Source organism: Onychomys torridus, chromosome 5 (assembly GCF_903995425.1).
Source record: "Onychomys torridus chromosome 5, mOncTor1.1, whole genome shotgun sequence".
NCBI classification, from domain to species: domain Eukaryota; kingdom Metazoa; phylum Chordata; class Mammalia; order Rodentia; family Cricetidae; genus Onychomys; species Onychomys torridus.
The window spans coordinates 39405681-39425829 of record NC_050447.1 but is presented as its reverse complement, the minus strand read 5'-3'; the positions used below and the strand labels follow the sequence as shown (position 1 = coordinate 39425829).

Sequence of the window (20149 nt, the reverse complement as noted above, 5' to 3'; positions counted from 1 at the left end):
CCTGAGTGCTGGGATTACGGGCGTGCGCCACTACCGCCCGGCTAAAACTAAACCTTTTTTTTTTTTTTGCCAGAGCTGAGGACCGAACCCAGGGCCTTGTGCTTGGCAAGCGCGCTACCACTGAGCTAAATCCCCAAACCCCTGCACCTAGCTTTTATGTGGGCGTTGGGCATCGAGTTCAGGTCCTTATGTTTGTGTGACAGCCATTTCCTGACTGATCTCCTCTACAGCACGTCCTGGACTTTAAGCTTGTTTGTTTGTTTGGTTTACCCTGTAGAATCCCTGGCACACAAGTTGGCTTCTCTGTGGCGTGCTCTTCTTTACATTAGGCAGTTGAGGCGAGAACGCCTATTCCAGCCAGCGCCCTACCGCTCACTGCCTTCTCACCCTTGCTGCTTTGCAGAGCAATCAACGGGTCGATCTCTATAAGTGGAAAGGCGGCAGTGGGGAGGTTGGCACGACGCTACAGGGCCACACTCGAGTGATCAGGTAGGCGTTGCCCCGGGCAGCTTCCTGGCCTGTCTCACTTTGTCACAGTCCTTTGATGAGGGAAGATGCCATCCCATTTCACATGCTTGATCTGCTGTGTTGCATTTGTCCCCCCCTCCGTTGCCAACAGGGCCTCAGTCTTCAAGGCAAATGCCTTGAAGTGAAAATAACCTGGAGAACAGCCTGTTAAAATTTAGGAAGCATAACCTGAATCCCAGAAGACTTGGCTACAACCCAGTCCAAAGTACAGGGTCAGGGCTGATTTTTGCTGCAGGAAGGAGAGGTTGTTATACAGCAGAATCTCCTTATTCAGGGTCCTCAGTGTCCAGGAGCACAAGGATACACCAGGCAGCAGCCGTGAATGTTTTACGGAACTCTTGCATCACGTAGTTGCCCCCCACATGAGGCCTTCCAGAGTGTTCCCTGATCCTCATTTCCTCTTCCTGGAGAGTAGTAGCAGGGAGCAGAGGGTTTGGGAAGATGACCTGGAAATAACAGGAAAGATTAGATACTTGTGTGTGCAGAATGTCTGTGGAGTATTGCCTTTCCTAGAACTGAGGGTAACAGCAGGAAATAAATTGCCCCTTCTTCAGAGGGTTTACCCAAGGCCCCCCACCCCATGGTTGATAATTCAGAGATAACATTGTATGTTTCCTCTTTGTTTATTCAGAGAGGAGGAAGAGGAAGAGAGTTGGGGAGGAAGAGTTGGGCTCCTGTAGTTTTGTTTCTTAGGAGAGATTAGGAGTTTATGTCTTGTTTGTTGTTGTTTTTAAAGTTTAAGGGCAGCCAGGCGCCTTTAATCCCAGCACTCGGGGAGGCAGAGGTAGGCAGATCTCTGTGAGTTCGAAGACAGCCTGGGGTACAGAGTGAGATCCAGGAAAAGGTGCAAAGCTACACAGAGAGACCCTGTCTCGGGGGAAAAAAAAGCTTAAGGGCAATTTAAGAGTTTAAGGGTGGTAAGCTATAGCTCTTACCACTGCCTAGAAGAGGATGGAGAAGGGAAAGAGAGAAGACCATGCTGTTTGGATTAAACCTGCACAGAGGGTCAGTCACCTGCAGAGAGGAGGGGACCTGTAGAGAAAAAAAGGGAAAGCAGGCCTAGAAAGAGATGGAAGAAGCTGGTGTGGTGGCGCACGCCTTTAATCCCAGCACTTGGGAGACAGAGGCAGGAAGATCGCTGAGTTCAAGGCCAGCCTGGTCTACAAAGCAAGTTCCAGGACAGGTAGGACGGTTATATAGAGAAACCCTGTCTTGAGAAAAACAAAACAAAACAAGAAACAGAGAGGGAGGGGGGAAAAGTGATGCTTTTCTGAGATAAAGGGCTGGCCCAACAGAACCTCACTGCAGCTCTGTGCCGTCTGCAGCTGTGCATGGTTTACGTTGAAATGCCCCATTTCTTCTCCAGAGTGGGCAGGATTATGGCTGGCAGGACCCGAGTTTCCTTCTGAGCTCAGTTAACTCCTGTTCACCTGCAAAGAACCTTAGTGCCTTGCCCTGAGTCATGTTAGGAAGCACACTGAGAAGACAGCATGGAGCCACTAGAGACTAGATTTGTCAGCGCTTTGGAACCAGACGCTGAAGCTCTGTCTTTCTGTGTTCTCTTTATTTCCTTTCTGCCAGCGACTTGGACTGGGCAGTGTTTGAGCCAGATCTCCTGGTTACCAGCTCTGTGGACACCTACATCTACATCTGGGATATCAAGTAAGAACAGCGACGCGGCATCACCACTTAGTTGGTGGACAGTTGGAAACTGTTAGAGGTTAAGTGTCTTAGTTGGATTCCTGTGGATCAGATCCCGAGACCAGGATCTGAGAGCAGGTATAGTAAGAGGTAAGAGCAGAGCTGCCAGGGATGAAGACAGGCAGATCTGGAAGGCCGTGAAAAGCAGGCACGTCTTCCCTGGGCGCCACTGTAGAGCTTAGTCTTCCTGGGGAACGTCAGTCTCTGCTGGGAGTGTCCCTCCGAGGGCCTGGGAAGCAGGGTACCGCAGTCACAGCTGAGGGCTGCCCCCAGAAGTCTGAATTCCCCAGCTCTTCCGGCTGTCAGGGTTCTGCGAAGCAGCCCTCCCAGGCCGCCGAATCCCTGCGGCAAAGCAGCACAGATGCTGGCATTTGCAAGTCGAGCTGGTCTGCTCAAGTGGTAAATGATAGGTTGCTAAGACATCTGCTTAGCTCTCACTGGCTCTGCAAGGCTTCTGTTCCCCTGCTGTCACAGAGGGGGCTCATGGCCTCCACACAGGGGTGCACCTCATAAAGTAAGGGTAAAGGAGCTCCCAGCCTGAGGTCTGGCTTGTCTAGGAACAGTGCTGCTTTTACTGATGGTTAGAGCTAGCCATCCCGAGGGGGCGGTCTGTAGACGCTGCTGTATTGGAGGCCCCCTTGCGGCCGGGCCACTGCCTCCCTCATGGCAGTAACTTTGGGTTGTTTTACCCTGCCGGAGATGGAAGGGCAACAGACTAGTTAGACTAGCAAAAGTGTCCTGAGGCAGCAAGGTGTGTGTGCCTGGCCTGACCAAATGTGGCCATGTTACCTGCAGACCAGCCCTTGGAGCCGATGAGTCTAAGGTCTAACATCTGAGGGGAAGCATGGAATCCAGAAGTGAAGAGGAGAGCTCTTCAGCCAATAAAATGTCCTCAGGGAACTGAGAGTACCCCTCATTTACAGACAAGTATTTTCATCATTTGAAGACACTGAATTAGCCAGGCATAGTGGTGCACGCCTTTAATCCCAGCACTTGGCAGGCAGAGGCAGGTGGATCTCTGAGTTTGAGGCCAGCTTGGTTTATAGAGTGAGTTCCAGGAGAGCCAAGGCTACACAGAGAAACCCTGTCTCAAAAAATGGGGGTGGGTGGGGAGACATTCTTTCCTTGGATATTTAAGTCACACCAAAAGTGAGGGTCCTAAAACATTTGGCAACAAGAAAAGATTTCTGAACATTCAGTGACCTAAAAATTAATTCAGAATCAAACACAGAATGAATCTGAGGTGTTTTGATTTTACACCTATTTTATAAACCTGTGAACCCTAGGGTTGCATGAAAATTTCTCAGGCAAAAAGGGAATGTCAATGCGGGAAGTCTAAGGAACTCTAAATAGTAAGCCTCCTCAGCCCCAGGGAGCTGCCTGGTGCTCTCATGTCTCTGTGGAAGAAGTTCCCCTGACTCGGTCGTCAGCTGTTTCACTTCTTTGTATCAACAGTAATTATTCCTCAAGTGTTATTCTAATTAATCTTATCAATAAAAACAAGGAGTCAGATATCAGGGTAAAAACCTGAAAGATCAGAGAAGCAGGGAAGCAGCCACATCTGCTTCCTACCTCTCCAGTTCCTCCGACCAAAAGGGCTGAGATCCTCTCTCAGGCCTGCCTTACCACTTCCTGTCTCTCTCTACAGTCCTCCAACCCTCTAACTCCAAGCAAGCTTTACCGGTCAGAACACAATCAAAATATCACACAATTCCTTATTAAATTCGTGATGACATATACATAAAATTTGTCATCATAGCCAGTTTTTGAGTCTGCTTCTAAACCATGCTAAGTACATTTACATTACTCTGCAATTTGTCTCCAAAGCTTAATCTTGCAGATCCTAAACTTCACACATTAAACAACTCTCCATTCCTTCCAGCACTTGGAACTGTGCATTCAGCTCTTGCCAACTGCATTGCATCTAGCAGGCTTTCTTTGGGCTGCCAACCAGCTCTCAAATCATGACACAGAGACTTATTATTAGTTATGAATGCTCAGTCTTAGCTTAGGCTCACTTCTTGCTAGCTCTACTACTTAATGTTTCTCTTCATCTGTGTTTTGCCTGAGGGCCTTTGCCTTTCTCTCCTTCTGTATGTCTTACTCATGTAGCTGGCCCGCCAGCCCCGAGTACCTCCCGCTTTCTCTTCTGTAGTTTCCTTCTCTCAAGCCTAGATTTCTCCTCCTACTTATGCTGTCTGTCTGCCAGCCCCGCCTATCCCTCTCCTGCCTAGCTATTGGCCATTCAGCTTTTCATTAGACCAATCCGGTGCCTTAGGCAGGCAAGCTGAAACAGCAACACATCTTTACATAAGTAAGCAAATACAGCATAAACAAATGTAACACATCTTTGCCTAGTTAAACAAATCAACCCACTTTTACATACTCAGAGTAATATTCCACAACAGTTCCACTTCGTTTTTAATTAATCTGACCATTTCAGCTACCTCCTATAAGAGAAGATAGTGTTTACAGTTCTTACTTTTTTGTGGCTGGCTATTTCACTTAGCATAGGTTCTCAAGGTTTATCCCTGAATGGGTAGCATATGTCAGAGTTCTTCCTTTTTAAGATGAACAATATTCCATTTGATCAGTTCTTTGTTATCTCTTGCTTCTGCCTCATAGCTGTAGGGAATGTTCAGGGTGGTTTGTATCCCTGCCCCCAGCACGGGAGTTCATGTAGCTGAGGCTGGCCTCAAAGTCACTATGTATGCTCAGATTACAGACATGAACCTTTATGCCCACTTTTGTTTGGCTTTTGAGACAGGGTCTGATTGGCTTCCAGCTTGTGGCAGCCTTCCTACTTCAGCCTGTGGGATGTAGGATGTCAAGTGTGAGCCAGGTGTGAACTGTCGTGCTCAGCATTTTATTTAGGTTTTTGACATAGTGTCTTGGTATGTAGCCCAGGTTAGTCTTGAGTTTACAATCCTCTTGACTCAGCCCTTGGGGTGCTGAGATTATAGGCACATGCTACTATGCCTGGCCTTTTTGTTTTCTATTTTTCCTTTCTACTCGAGATTGAACTCAGGGCTTTTCCCATGTTAGGTAAGTACTTTACCACTAAGGTATACCTCCAGCTCTCATAGTAGTTTTTAAACACCAGGAAGGTCCTTGCAGCATGATGCTGTGACTGTTGCCTTGTTGTAGCTAGGAATAATGACAACATGGAGAGATTCTGATTCTTTTTTTTTGAGACAGGGTTTCTCTGTGTTGCCTTGGCTGTCCTGGAACTTGCTCTGTAGACCAGGCTGGCCTGGAACTCAGAGATCTGCCTGCCTCTGCCTCCTGAGTGCTGGGGTTAAATGCATGTGCCACCACCGCCCAGCTATCTTTATTGTTTTTTTTTTTAAAGGTCCTCAAAACATTGTTAATTCCAAATTCCCCTAGAGGAGAGTAGAGCAGTGTAGCAGAGGGTGAATGGCACTGTCTGGCTGTTGGTGTGCAGTGAAACAGGCATCTGACTTTTGACTCCGTCTGTTTCAGAGACACGAGAAAACCTGCTGTTGCGCTGTCAGCTGTAGGTAAGTACGGACGCCCCGACTTGCCTTCCTCAGGCTCTTCTTACTCACCCTGCTCACGACTCTGACTACTCACAGCCAGTGCTCCATCGTGGCTGGGTAGAATTCTAAGTCCCATGTTCCAAGATGCTTGCTTCAGGCTGAGTCCTAACCCTAACCCTGATCCTAGGTGATCTGCAGTATTGTTCTCTCTATTAGCTTCAATAATTGTCATCGTATATCCAATCTGTTTTACAGTCATTCCCTTTGTGATTATTTTGATGCAAAATCTGGATGTTGTATTACTTCTTCAAACTCTTCTCTTTCTCTCTAAATCTGGATATTATATTACTTCTTCAAACTTCTCTCTCTCTCTCTCTCTCTCTCTCTCTCTCTCTCACACACACACACACACACACACACACACACACACACACACAAATCTCTGAGGGCTGGAGAGATGGCTCATTTGGCAATGTGCTTGCCTTCCAAGCAGGGCACCCCAGTTTGATCCCTAGAACTCATGTAAAATAAGTCTGGTTTGGTGGTATGGGGTGTAATCCCAGATCTAGGGAGCAAGAGCCCGGAGGACCCCTGGGGCTCACTGGTGAGCTCCAGGTCAGTTGATGTCATCCTGATCTCTGAGCACAGTGGCAGTGGCTAAAACTAACTGTGCTGATGTGGGGATGAGCATCAATAGGGATGTGTAGGGCTGGGTGTGGTGATGCACAGAGGCAGGCATAGCTCTGTGAGTTCAAAGCCAGTCTGTTTTACGTAACAAGTTCTGGCCCAGCCAGGGCTACATAGTGAGATCTTGTCTCAAAGGAAAAAAAAAAAAGAATGGGGGTGGTATACTGCCCAAGCTGGGTAAATTCTAAATCTTGAGTCAGTGTTTTCCTGAGACTGTGATGCAAAAACAACAATGAAAAAACAGAGTGGGAGAGGGTCAGAGCGAGAATTTCCTGTTGCCACCTGGGAGTCAGATTTTTGTGACAAGTCTGTTACCCATCAGACTTCCCCGGTCCTGCCACTGGAAGCATCCTGTGGATGTCCCCTTAGAGATGATCTCCTCCACAGGTGACTGTGGTCTTGTTCCCATGTGTTAGCTCACTTATTTGCGAGTCTTTTCATCTGTACTGGCGGAGGAGCCCGTGCAGACATAGAAGCTGGAAGGAGTCTCAGCTTCCTGAATCAGAGCTCATTATCCAGCTCTCCTGGACATGTTCACTCTGCCCCAGAAAACGTCAAGGGCAGCGGCATTCTTCCTATGTTTTTGCTTTTTTCTTTGCAGCCGGTGCCTCCCAGGTCAAATGGAATAAAAAAAACGCTAACTACCTTGCCACCAGCCATGATGGTGACGTACGGATATGGGATAAGCGGGTGAGTGATCTGTCCCCTGTGGCCTTTCTTCTGTAGTTGGTAGTTAGTTTCCCCTCGAGGGTGTGGAGAGGGTGTCATTGAGTCCCAGGACTTGTCTCAATGGATTGAAGAATCCTATGGGGCATGGCAAATTGTCATTGTGACCAGATGACATTTGCTTCTCACCTGAATTGCTTTGAAGGAAGGCAGAAAACTAAGGAATTGTAATCAGTGGTTAATCAGTGGTTAATCCAATAAACTTGGCCTGACCTAAGATAGAGCCCTATTTTACTGCCTCCTGTGAGCACATCAGGGAAGTCACTATAACCGCTCCAAACTTTCCCTGTCCTTATACGTCTTTGTGGGTTCGTCCGTCCTTCCTTCCTTCCTTCCTTCCTTCCTTCCTTCCTTCCTTCCTTCCTTCCTTCCTTCCTTCCTTCCTTTGTTTTTTTTGAGACAGGGTCTCACTATGTAGACCAGGACTATATAGACCAGGCTGGCCTGGAACTCACAGCCACTTGCCTCTGCCTGCACACACATGCCGCCACACCCAGTGTTCTTCATTCTCTCCCCTCTCCCTTACCGTGTCCTAACCCAGGGGCCGACAGTAAGGTCTAGCTGTACAGAGACCTTTGCACACTTTTGAAAGAAAAGCAGGAAGTGAAGCAGGGTTGGGGTGGCTCATCCTGTCTGCTGGCGTAGGCTGCAGACCTGCTGGGGTGCACCATGCAGTGTGCTGAAGTTGCTGTCTCCTGGGGCTCTCGGGAGAAGGGGGTTTCACAAAACTGGAATGGCAGAGCACTGTTTGTCTTCTGTATCTTTGGTCTAGTCTGCCATAGGCCGATAGCCACCTTTCCTTCTTTTTTTCTTTTCTTTTTTTTTTTAATTTGTGATTGGTTTTATTCGTCACACACTTCAGTGTAAATCAATGTTCTTAATAAGGCCAGGTTTGGTCCGCATGCCTGTAATCCCAGTGCTCACAGGTCGAGGGGAGGAAGACTGAGTTCACACAGTTGTAGTATAATTTATTCAACTCAGCTACTCCCTACTTACTGATTTTAGAAGTTGCTTCTGGCATTCTAGAGTTCTAAATAACACTGAAGTGAATGTCTTTTGTATCTAAATCTTTTACTGAATTTGGATTACCCCTTTAAAAAAGGAAAAGTTTAGTGAGTTTAATTTTTAACAGTTTAAATTATGTGTCGGGGTGGGAGGATGTGTGTGCACAGGTAGGTTTTGGATCTTAGTGCTCAGTCACTAGAAGACAAATGTGTGCCCTTACCCTCACGGTTGACTGCCACAGTCCCTCTTTTTATGTCAGGAAGGGGAACAGAAATGGTCCGCTCTGAAAGGGTGAGAAGTAGTTACCACCTGTGTCTCTTAGTAAATCATACGTCAGGCTGCACTGGGCAGGAATGGGACTGGCAGGCTCACTGTCAGGCATGTGGAAGAGATCTGGGTATGTCTTCTGTTGTTGGGTTTATTTGGTTTAAACAAAGAGCTTATGAACAAAGAGTAGAGGCCGTAACTGTCCTGGCACTGTTCAGTGTCCCCTTAGCACCCAGCAGCCTCTTCTGTGGTAGACATTCAATGAGTTCTTTCACAAGTAACAAACCTAGTGTCATTGTGTCGCAGAAACCCAGTACAGCAGTGGAGTATCTAGCAGCCCACCTCTCCAAAATCCATGGCCTGGACTGGCACCCAGACAGTGAGCACATTCTTGCCACCTCTAGTCAAGATAACTCGGTCAAGGTGAGTCGTCCCGACCAGGGCCATTGCAGGAGCTGCGTGTGGGAGGCATCAGGGATATGTGACAGCACTTTGGAAGGAAACATGCCGTTTGCTAGTATGCCCCACGTGGTCCCTGGGGACCCGAGTGAGTCAGCCTGGCTCTCCTGACCAGCAGAAGTGTGGCCGCTGACTGATGAGCTTCTGAATTTCTACAGATTTTCTTTCCCTCTGAGAGCCAGAGACAGAAAGCATTGAGGAAAGACAAGTTTACCTGAGAAGAAGTTGTAAGGGAACCAGATGTACACACAGAGATGAAATCAAGGAGATTATTAAAGCCACCAGGATTATAGTTTGTCTGCTCATGGTGACAAGCCATCAGTTCCTCATATGATTATATCTGTGAAAGATCTGGCCTCAGACACCAGCATGGCCAGGGTAGAGTTTTGTTAGTGTTCTCTGACTTAAGACCTGCTCAAGCTTTGTGTCCAGGAGCCCTGTCATCTTTGATTTTTCTTAGAGACAGTGTTTCCCCTTTGTCTTCTGTCACTGTGACAAACCGGTGGCAGGGCAGGGTGGTCTCTGCTCCATCCCTCCCGCTGTGTTCCAGTCTCTGTCCCTGCAGGTCAGGACTTGGCCACAGAAGCTGGTTTAGCATACAGTGATTATTATTATACTCTTTTATTGGATTGACGGAGCTGTAATCTTTCTGGTTTGGCTAGCTAACATCGAGTCCAAGCCTTTCTATGTAAGGACTAAAAGTACTTCTGTCTGGAGGTTTGTGAATCCCCTGGCTCTGTGCCAGAGTTACTTGTTTGTTTTATTTTACGTTTTGTAGGTTTCTGTCCCTAATCTCCCAAATTCAGGAAACAGAAACTTACCTATTCTGCATTTGAAAAAAAGATTAGGAATGTCCTGCTGTGTTTGTTGTAAAGATTGGGGGAGATGAAAAAGTTTTAAATGTTTGTCTGAAAGCAGTAAGTTGTCATGGCGTGTTACCTGTTGTTAAATTACTTTTAGATGTAAAAGTGATGCAGGACTGAAACCTGTTATTTTCACCTTTGAACTACAATGGTTATTTAATAGGCAGTTGATCTGCCCCGTGTGGTCCTGGTGAAGTCTGGAAATCCTGCTGTAATGTTGATAGATGTAAAAGGAAGGGTTTTTTGTGTGTCTGACAGTACATGGTTATGGGGGTGGAACTAAAAATACACTATTGAAATATTTCTTTGTAGGTCGAAAAGCAATCAGTTTGAAGGCCATGCTTACTTCAATAGTTGAGGTTTTTTGTGTTTTTAATGGCATTTATTTCACAAACTTTCTTTTTTGTAGTTCTGGGATTACCGCCAGCCTCGGAAATACCTCAATATTCTCCCTTGCCAGGTGCCTGTCTGGAAAGCCAGATACACAGTGAGTGAGCTACCCTACCTCTTGTCTGGAGCATGCATTTTCTTGTTTTCTTTGTGAGACAGCTTTCTCCTGTTGTCTTGGTTTGAAGTCTGGTGAATGCAGTAGTAGTGTTAGGTACTTACTTTGGAAGGCTAGCTATGTAGGGAATAGAGAAGTAGGCTGATGAAGATGTTTGTTCACCAAGGGTGGATCATCAGGGCAGGATGGAGAAGAGGGGTCAGGGCAGGAAGCCGGGGAACTAGAGTAGAAAGAACTCTGGCTGTAGATTCAGAGGACCTGGTTTGGGGTCCAGCACCACCAGTTAATGTTTTTATAGCTGTGGAAAAGATACTTGATTTTAAGCAGTAATTTTTTCATTTACAGAGTTGAAGGATACTTTTTACTCTGCCCTTAAAATTTTTTTTTAAGGATTTGTGTTTATTTGTGTGTGTGTGTGTGTGTGTGTGTGTGTGTGTGTGTTTGTCTGTGTCTGTGTAAGTATGTACCATGTGCATGTAAGTGCCTGTGGGGGCCAGAAGAGAGCTGGGGATACAGGCAGTTAGGAGTTGGTCAATATGGGTGCTGGGGATGGAACTTGGGTTCTCTGGAAGATTAGCAACTGTTTTTAAATGCTGAACCATCACTCCAGCTCAAAGATTTATTCTTTTTTGTTTGTTTGTTTTTCGAGACAGGGTTTCTTTGTGTAGCTTTGCGCCTTTCCTGGAACTCACTCTGTAGCCCAGGCTGGCCTTGAACTCACAGAGATCCACCTGGCTCTGCCTCCCGAGTGCTGGGATTAAAGGCGTGCGCCACCGCCGCCCAGTTCTTATTTTTATTTATGGGTGTGTGCCATGGGAGTGCAGGTACCCACAGAAGTTAAAAGAGGGCATCAGATCAGAGTTCTAGGAATTTCGGAAGGTTGTGAGCTGCCGCTGTGGATGTTGGGAATGTTCTCTAGAAGAGCAGCGGGAGCTCTTAGCTGCTTGTGTCTGCTCCAGCCCTGCCCCTCACTTTCATTATTGTGATAATATTTGCCATTCTAAAGTGGACAATTCGGTGGCATTTGGAATATCACAATCTGCCTTCCACTTGAAATAATGTACATGAATGTGCTTTATAAATCACAGAATGCCACAAATGGGGTGTTATCCGCCTCCAGCCATTTTCCAGGGCCACGTTGATAGGGGTGAGTCAGAGATAGATGTATTTCCTTCAGTGTCACGTTGAAAGCAAGCACGGGGATGAACAAAGCTACACTTATGCATTAGTCTGTCACCGTGGGACTTGGTGGAGCAAGGAAGATAATGGACACTATGTTGTTTTTGCATCTGGGATCACTTGCTGAGAAATCAGACGCTGTTCTTAGGAGCTTCAAAAAAAAAAAACAAAAAACATGAAAGATGGGGAGTGTTCCTGGGAGGAGAGGGGAGATAAGTAAGTGCACTCTTGTGTAATTATGCGTTTCCCTGAAGTAACGGAGTCTAGATATAAGTCAGATGGGCCCTCAGCTCCCCTCCAGACTGAGTTTTGCAGTTCTGGGGTTACTCAGTGTCACACTGAGGCAGTGAGAAGGTGTCCTGACCTTTCTGTATGCAGATTCTCCCAGTGAGCCCTGCATACTCATTCCTGAGGAGGAACTCATGTAGAGTAGGTATGACATGGAATAGAAAGAGCCATTTGCTTACTGTAGGATTTTCAGAGTTATTGTTAATTCCGCCGGGTGAAAATAAGACCACTACCTCAATTTTGAGCCAATTTTGAAGGAAGCTTTAATTAAATACTGGCCAGGATGATGGACTCTGGACAGGTCCATTCCAGGGTTCCCAGAAAATGGCCACAAGCTACTTTGGCCAGGTGCTTATAAAGGCAAACCCACAAGGCTACATGCTTCCTGCTTTTGTCCAATTGGGGGCAAGCATACATCCTGGCATACTTCCTGCCGTGATCAAGCACATCCGGTGCAGTTGGTCAACCAAACTTGTGTAGAGAAGTAAAAACATGTGGCTTGTCATCGTATATAAACAGCAGCCTCAGGAAGTACCTGTCCTTGGGCCAGGGACTTACAGGTTAGAGGTCTTTTTGTTTTATGGATCTCTCAGGCACAGTAATTAAAATAAAACATAGCTTTGATTCTCATATTATCCAAACATTTGGCTCAGCCTTATTTTCCATTTGATGTGTTCCATTCCATGACCAGAGAGAAGGCTGTATGTGGTAGACAGCTTATGGTATTTGAGAGAAATTTCCCCAAATGAGTTTGAGCCTTCCATAATTTTTTTTTTTTTTAAATTAAAGATAGGTTCTTATCCTGGTGGTCATGGCACACACCTTTAATCCCAGCACTTGGGAGAGGCAGGTGGATCTCTGAGTTTGAGGCCAGTCTAGTAGAGTTCCAGGACAGCCAGGGCTATACAGAGAAACCCTGTTTTGAAAAAGGCAAAAAGTTTAAAAAAAAAAAAAAAAAAAAGATAGGTCCTTCCTATATAGTCATGGCTGGCCCGCCCTGGAATTTGATACATAGACCAGGCTAGCTGCAGACTTGTGGCAATCCTGCTTCTGCTTCCTCAGTGCTAGTGTTACAAGCCAGAGCCACCACGCCTGGTGTCTTATAGTTTATTTTAGTTAGGAAGAATCCCAGCGTTGCTTTTGGAATAATCACGGCTTTCTCCTTCCTGGTTGTAGCCGTTCAGCAACGGATTGGTGACTGTGATGGTCCCTCAGCTGCGGAGAGAAAACAGCCTGCTCCTGTGGAATGTCTTTGACTTGAACACTCCCGTTCACACCTTTGTGGGACACGATGACGTGGTCCTGGAGTTCCAGTGGAGGAGACAGAAGGAGGGTGAGTGAGGACGGTGGCTGTCTTGTCTTCTGAGCGCTGGTGGACGCATATGGTAGCAGTCGTTGGGTCTAGTGAGGAGAACGGGGCTGGCTTTAGGAGCCAGACGGCAGGAGGGCTGTGTTCCATTAGAGGTGGATAAAGGGGGTAGGTAGCTTTCTCTCCCCAGTTCTCTTCTCCAGCTTCCATTGTAATTTCTCCTACGTGGAGGAGATCTGCTCCTGTGAGAGGTTGAGAGGGGTTTGGTGTTGAATCATTTCAAGGGTCAAAGACGACGACTCTCAACCTGTACCTGTGACCCCTTTGGGGTTTGCATATCATATATCCTGTATATCAGATATTTATATTACAATTCATAACAGCGACAAGATTACATGAAGTAACAACGAAATAATTTGATGGTTGGGGGGGGGTCACCCCAACATGAGGACCTGTATTAAAGGGTCATAGCATTAGGAAGGGGCGGTGGTGGCGCACGCCTTTAATCCCAGGGCTCGGGAGGCAGAGGTAGGCGGATCTCTGAGTTCGAGGTCAGTCTAGTCTATAAAACCAGTTCCAGGACACACAGATACACAGAGAAACCCTATCTTGAAAACAAACAGACAAAACCACCCCTCCCCTTAAAACAAACAAACAAACAAACAAACAAACCAATAAACCAATAGCAGTTTCCTCCTGCCCTCCCTCCCTTCTTGTCTATTTGCCTGCTTATTGATTGATTGATTGATTGATTGATTGTTGCTGGAGAGCAAACCTAGGACCTCACACTTGCTACTGAGCTATGCCCGTCTTTCACTATCAATTTGTGAATTCCTAAAGCTACTTTAGATTTGTCTGTTTTTTGAACCTTCTGTAATTTGATTATCCTGGATGTTTTTTAAGTTTGACCTTCTTCCCAAGCTAATGTTGCTCTGGTATATTTTTACCACCATGTCTCCTCTTTTAGTTTGCACTGGACCACCTTGCACTTGGGCTTTGGTTTTCACTGTGGGGAAGGCCCAGGATGTGGTAGCTGAGGGGAAAGCATGCCTAGGGAAGAAGCAGCAGTCACAGGGGTTGGGTGTTGCTGAAGGACCAAAATGCGTGAAATACAAACATCTAGGTGAACACAGAGGAAGCTGTTTGATAAGTAAGAGAGAAATTCCAAAGCGGGTAAGTGAGGCCACAGGGATTGCGCTTGTTACTTCCAAGACAAAGAGTGGAATGGGCGGTCGGGGAGAGCAGGAAGAAGATGCCGGAAAGGAGGCCAGTGGGAGAGCAAGGCCTCTTGGGAAGGAGGGAGTAGCCTGGAAGGCGCAGGTAGAGGAGATGAATTTATAAGACACTTAGGTCTACCTTTCCTCACAGCCAGGAGTGTGTGGAAAGGACAGACGTAGGGTCAGAGTGTTGATGACCATGAACATGAGACTAGGTGGTGGAACTGAACAATGATCCAGAAAGATTACTTTCTTGTTAGGTGTGCCTCGGGACGTATGAAAACACTGGGAGACAACTGTTGGTTGAAGGTGGGGACACAGAGCAGGGACTGAGGAAGAAGAGAACTCACCCTTGACCAAAGGCCACGTATCCTGTTACCCTGTACAGATCACGTCGGCTGTCTCAGTGTCCCATCTACGAGTTGAGGGGATTGAGTGAAAAATTTTATATTCTGGAATATATAAATATATATATTTAAATTCTGTGTTGTCTGAAGATGGCCATGAAGGAGGTTGTAAGTGCTTGGTAGTTAGCCCAAGTGTCCTCATCTTCTATAAGCTGTTTCATGAAGCACCCTAAACTTCTTCTGAGTCATCCCTTTGACTGGACCCAGTATCTAAAAATGTGATTCAGCTAATTAAGAGGGCCAAAGGTTGATTATTTACTTTATAAAGAGATGTATCACTTTGCAAAATTATTTTGAACAGTGAGATGCAATGTTGCATAGAAAACAGGTCATTTTTACAGAAGATTGCCTTCGTCCCAGCTCCTCGTTTGCAGAGATGACAATTTAGGTGACCTTAGGTCTTTGCTCACTCTCTGTCTGCTAATTTGCTAATTATTACTTCACTTCATTTCCGTCTCTGCTCTCATGGGACTTTCCCAGGGAGTCCTAGCCCAAAACAGCTCTCAGCAGTCTGCCCTCTTCTCTGGTGTCATTTTTCTCCCTACTTATCCCCACCAGCATTTTATTACATATTTATTTGCTCGTCTTTTTCCACGATTGGAATTGTGAGCTCTATAATGATAGATGATTTTATTCATGCTACTTTTCTGGGGCCCAAGCGGGCGGGTATCAGCCATAGACTAAGATGTTCAATAGCTACTTGTTGTAACTCAAATGTTAAATGGTCTTTAAATAAAAAACCCAGGGCCAGATGTTGGAGTAAATGCTGAAGGATCAGAGAGACAAAGAAACAAGCCACAGCCACCACCTCTTACCTCACCAACTCCTCAACCTGAAAAAGCCCTAGTTCCTGTCTCCTCACCCTTATATACCTTTCTCCACCCAGCCATCACTTCCTGGGATTAAAGGCATGTGTGCTTCCCAAGCAAAGGCATGAGATCTCAAGTACTGGGATTAAAGGTGTGTGATTCCCAAATACTGGAATTAAAGGTGTGTGCCACCACTGCCTGGCTCTGTTTTTCTCCTAGACTGAGTCAATCTCATGTAATCCAGTGTGGCTTTGAACTCACAGACATCCAGATGGATCTCTGCCTCCTGAGTGCTAGGATTAAGAGTATGTGCCACCACTGCCTGGCCTCTATGTATCACCACAATTTGTGGAATGTATGTACATATAAATGAATGAGTGAATGATTCTTGCTTCATTGCTGCCTATAACAAAATGGATATCAAATCTAGAGGATGTGTTTTAGGATTTTTATTTGATGATTTCTAGGGTCCAAGGACTACCAACTTGTCACGTGGTCCCGGGATCAGACATTGAGGATGTGGCGGGTGGATTACCAAATGCAGAGGGTATGTATTTAGTATTACTATAGAGACATAAGTGGATATACCAGCACTTTAACCAAAAGATACGAGATATTAGAGAATATAGGCTGACATTTAACATATGTCTGTGGTGGGCTGGTAGCTTGTGCATGCCACACTGGCTTGAAGGTCTTTCAGAATCAAAGTCGTCTTCACTTTAAGGCTAACGACTCAGTTTTTCCCCTCTTCTCCTAGAATGAGACAGAATAGGTGCCATATTGAGCAAATGGAGAAGCTTTTCATTTCTGTCTCTTCCCAATGAATTGGGAAGCCTGCCTGTGTGCTCTGCAGATGTTCATAGTCCTCTTGCCCATCAGCACCCCCTTCTCTATGAAGCTCCATCAGCACCCCCTTCTCTATGAAGCTCCTTCCAGTGTTTTCATAAATGAGTGTTTGGTTCTCATGTAAATGGAGGGGTACCTGATATGTCGCTCCGAACAGTCATGGGACAGGTTTTTTTTTTTTTGTCCAATGGCTGAATGCCTTGGTGGTGAGAAAAACGGCTCACTGGTGTTTCATCCCCAACAGCATTGCTCACGCCAGCTCCTCCAGGACTGATGGGAAATGCTGGGTGAATGCTTAGTTTAAACTCACCTGAGCATTTTGGTTAAGTCCTATTATCTTATCACTTTTTATTTAAATCTATTTTTCCAGAACTTGCCGTTTGGTCCAACTGCTGAGGGTTATGGTAATTTTGCTTGTGAGTTAGCTGAATAATTCCATTAAGACTTGGAATTTAAGTTGGTTTTTTTCCTCAGCATTTTTACTCTGATCATGATGGAAAATGTCTAGAGTGGAGTAATAGAGTGTATTATCCTTTGCATTTAACCAGGGAATGTTGGTGATGGGTAAAATCTATTTTGATTATATCGCCTCTTAGCTGACACCTCCCTGTCCTTTATGAGTCCCATTTTTTAAGACAGAACTCTTTAGCCAGACACAGTCTCTGGGCGTTTACCCACCAACCCCACAGCTCCCCAGAGTTGTCTTGGATGCGAGCAGCAGGAAATATTAGACAGAAGGATTTAGACTGCGAAGATAAACAGAGAGAAAATACAGGATAGCCTCGAGAGGGCCTGGAACCTATTCCAACGGCCCGACTGTCTCTGCCCCAGGGTATTTATAGAGACGCCAAGGGGTGGAGCAAAAGACCTCCTCCCCCACCCAGCACAGCCAAGTGCAGACCATCTCAGACACCTGCACTCAGGCCCGTGGCCCTAATCATCCTCTGTGCGGACCTGCTGGGTAAAGCCACAAGGAACCCGAAAACGGGCTCCCACACACAGTGACCGTTTCTGTTACTTCTCTGGCTCTCCATCTTTCACCCAGGGTCTTGTGCATGCTAGGTAAGCACTTTAACACTGAACCACATTCCCACCCCACCCTCTGCCCTTGCTTCCAGCTCTGTGCCAATGACATACTGGATGGTGTTGACGAGTTCATTGAGAGCATTTCTCTTCTGCCGGAACCAGAGAAGACCCTACACACTCAAGACACAGATCACCAGCCCAGCGCAAGCCACGGAGAAGAAGATGGTAATGGAACCGATGTCCTAGGTGAGGGGCCCCACTATGCATTCCAGAGTTACATGGCAGATATCCCAGGACTCACTCATTTCCTAAAACATTTTCAATATTGACTGTCTCTCCTGGTAGCCTTAAAGGAAGACCCTCCCAGCAGTTTGCTGGAAGAGAGGAAATCAGACCAGCTAGGCTTGCCTCAGACTCTGCAGCAGGAATTCTCCTTGATCAATGTACAGATCCGGAATGTCAATGTGGAGGTAAGTCAGAGTAATGACCTGGGCTTCTGCTTGTGGATGGAACGTCTGGGAGTGTGGGTGATGGGTCTGACGGAGCTGGAGTTAGAGGCAGTTGTGAGCTGCCCAATCACAGGTGCCGGGCTGAACCTTGGCTCTGTGGAAAAACAGCAAGCACGCTTAACTGCTGAGCCATCTGTCTAGTTCCAGCCTTCTTTCTTAATTCCTAAGTTTTCTAAAGACACTCTTGAAGCTCATGTGCCGTAGCATCTCCTTAGCACCTCTGGAGCCCTTACTTTTCTGTGTGTGGTGATGTTTGCTCTGGGGAGGCTTACTGGTTGACGAGATTATGGGAGGTTAATGGCAGAGCTGAATTTGGAGCTGCATCTCCTAAATCTCCATGTTGTTGTTCTGTGCTCCCCACCTTCCTTGGTGAGCTGGCTTCCTTTGATGTAAATTCAGAGGAGGAAGGAGACCAGAGCCTCTTGGCTCACTTAGCACTTGGAACAGACCTGCACTAGCAGGTTATTTATCAGTGACAAGGTCCTGAGGAGGACATGGCCAGGAAATGAGACCACAAAGAAAGCAGAGATCTGGGGTCAAGAGGTCTTGCACAAGCTATGTCTTATGCCAAGCAAACTTTTTTTTTTTTTTTCCCCCGAGACAAGTTTTCTCTCTGTAGTTTTGGTGCCTGTCCGGGATCTCAGGCTGGTCTTGAACTCATGGAGATCTGCCTGGCTCTGCCTCTCTAGTGCTGGGATTAAAGGAGTGCGCCACCACCGCCCGGCAGCCAAGTAAACTTATTAAGAAGTGCAGCATCTTATATGCTGTTTCCAGGGGGCGACATGGAAGGAAGTCAGCAGAAGCTATCCCATAGTGGGACACAGTCAACAAGATGCTAGTCAAGCAGTGTTGCACAGAGAGAACACAGGGTATCGCAAGTACATCCCAGACTGACCACACAGCGGCCTTGGGACTGGCAACTCCAGTCTCTTCAAGGGGAAAAGCCATGTTCCCAGGAACCAAAAACCTGACTCATTCAAGGCCCAGGTCCCAGCTCCAGACTAGACTATGGCAAATCTGCCCCTTGGCAAGGACACAAAACTAGGTTCCTTTTGTGATCTCATCTGCACCTCTAAAGCTTTAACTTTTCTTTTGCTCAGAGGTATTTCACTATAGACAGAGATAAGTACTGCAGTGCTGTGGCCTGTTGGCCTCGAACGTTGTTCTGTAATGTGTAGTGTAACTGCGCTTCACAGACGATTAAATGAGACAAAGGGACAAATGACTTCAAAGACCAGCAGCTGTTTGGTGGGAAAGAGATAATGTTTGATTTTGGTTTTGATTTTTAAAAACCTTAATTTTTAAAAAAATTTGGTGTGTGGGTATTTTGTCTGCATGTATGTCTGCGTACCACATGTGTGCAGTGCCTGCAGAGGTCAGAAGAGGACTCTAGATCCCCCTAAACTGGAGTTACAGACAACTGTGAACTGCCATGTAGGTGCTGGGAATTGAACCTGGGTCCTCTGAAAAAGCAGCCAGTGCTCTTTTTTAAAAAAAGATTTATTTATTTATTATGTATACAGAAGAGGGCGCCAGATCTCATTACAGATGGTTGTGAGCCACCATGTGGGTGCTGGGAATTGAACTCGGGACCTCTGGGAAGAGCAAATGGTGCTCTTAACCACTGAGCCATCTCTCCAGACTCCTGATGATAATATTTGGATTGACTGAATTTAGTTGCACAATTGAAGTTTCTAGATTTCCCATGGGTTTCGCCCTTTTCTCTATACTATACTTCAGCTGCTTTCTCTAGTTGGCCATGTCGGAAATCACCAGAGTTAAAGGCTGCATTAATTCCCTGTCTATATCAACTTAGCCTACACTGCTGTTCTCCCAGTTGATTCCAGAGTTGTGCAGCTTTCCCCACTGTCTAATTCCAGAATGTTCCCATCACCCTAAAAAACAAAAGAAAACAAAATTCTGTAACCAGCAAAGTGTGGTAGCACATTTTTGTAATCCCAACACTCAGTAAAGATCATGAGTTCAAAGTCAGCCTTGGCTGCATAACGAATTCCAGGCCAACCTAGGGTACATAGTAACCCAATCAATCAATCAGTCAACAAAGAAATGAACGAAATAAAATAAGTAAATAAATAAAGCAACTCATTTTTTGCATCTCTCAGATGGATCAGAGCTTAAGACCCTGGCTACTCTTCCAGAGGACCCAGGTTTGGTCCCCAACACCTACATGGCAGCCCACAACTGTCTGTACCTCCACTGCCCTCTTCTGTCCTCCGAAGGCACCAGGCACATAGGTGGTGCACAGACACACCCATACATATAAAGTTAAACAATAATATATATGAATTATTTAAAAC

The 20149-nt window shown here is 46.2% G+C and overlaps 1 protein-coding gene across 5 annotated transcripts in view; it reads left to right on the top strand.

Moving 5' to 3' along the window:
- Wdr59 (WD repeat domain 59) overlaps positions 1–20149 on the top strand; it is a 74945-nt gene that overhangs the window by 21817 nt on the left and 32979 nt on the right. For all 5 annotated transcript variants that reach the window (XM_036187563.1, XM_036187562.1, XM_036187560.1 and 2 more), the window contains 10 exons: positions 404–489; positions 2110–2190; positions 5713–5750; positions 7018–7106; positions 8721–8837; positions 10146–10223; positions 12885–13041; positions 15918–15997; positions 17415–17568; positions 17668–17792. In XM_036187563.1, coding sequence (XP_036043456.1) covers positions 404–489; positions 2110–2190; positions 5713–5750; positions 7018–7106; positions 8721–8837; positions 10146–10223; positions 12885–13041; positions 15918–15997; positions 17415–17568; positions 17668–17792 — 1005 coding nt within the window. The remainder of the gene's footprint in view (positions 1–403; positions 490–2109; positions 2191–5712; positions 5751–7017; positions 7107–8720; positions 8838–10145; positions 10224–12884; positions 13042–15917; positions 15998–17414; positions 17569–17667; positions 17793–20149) is intronic.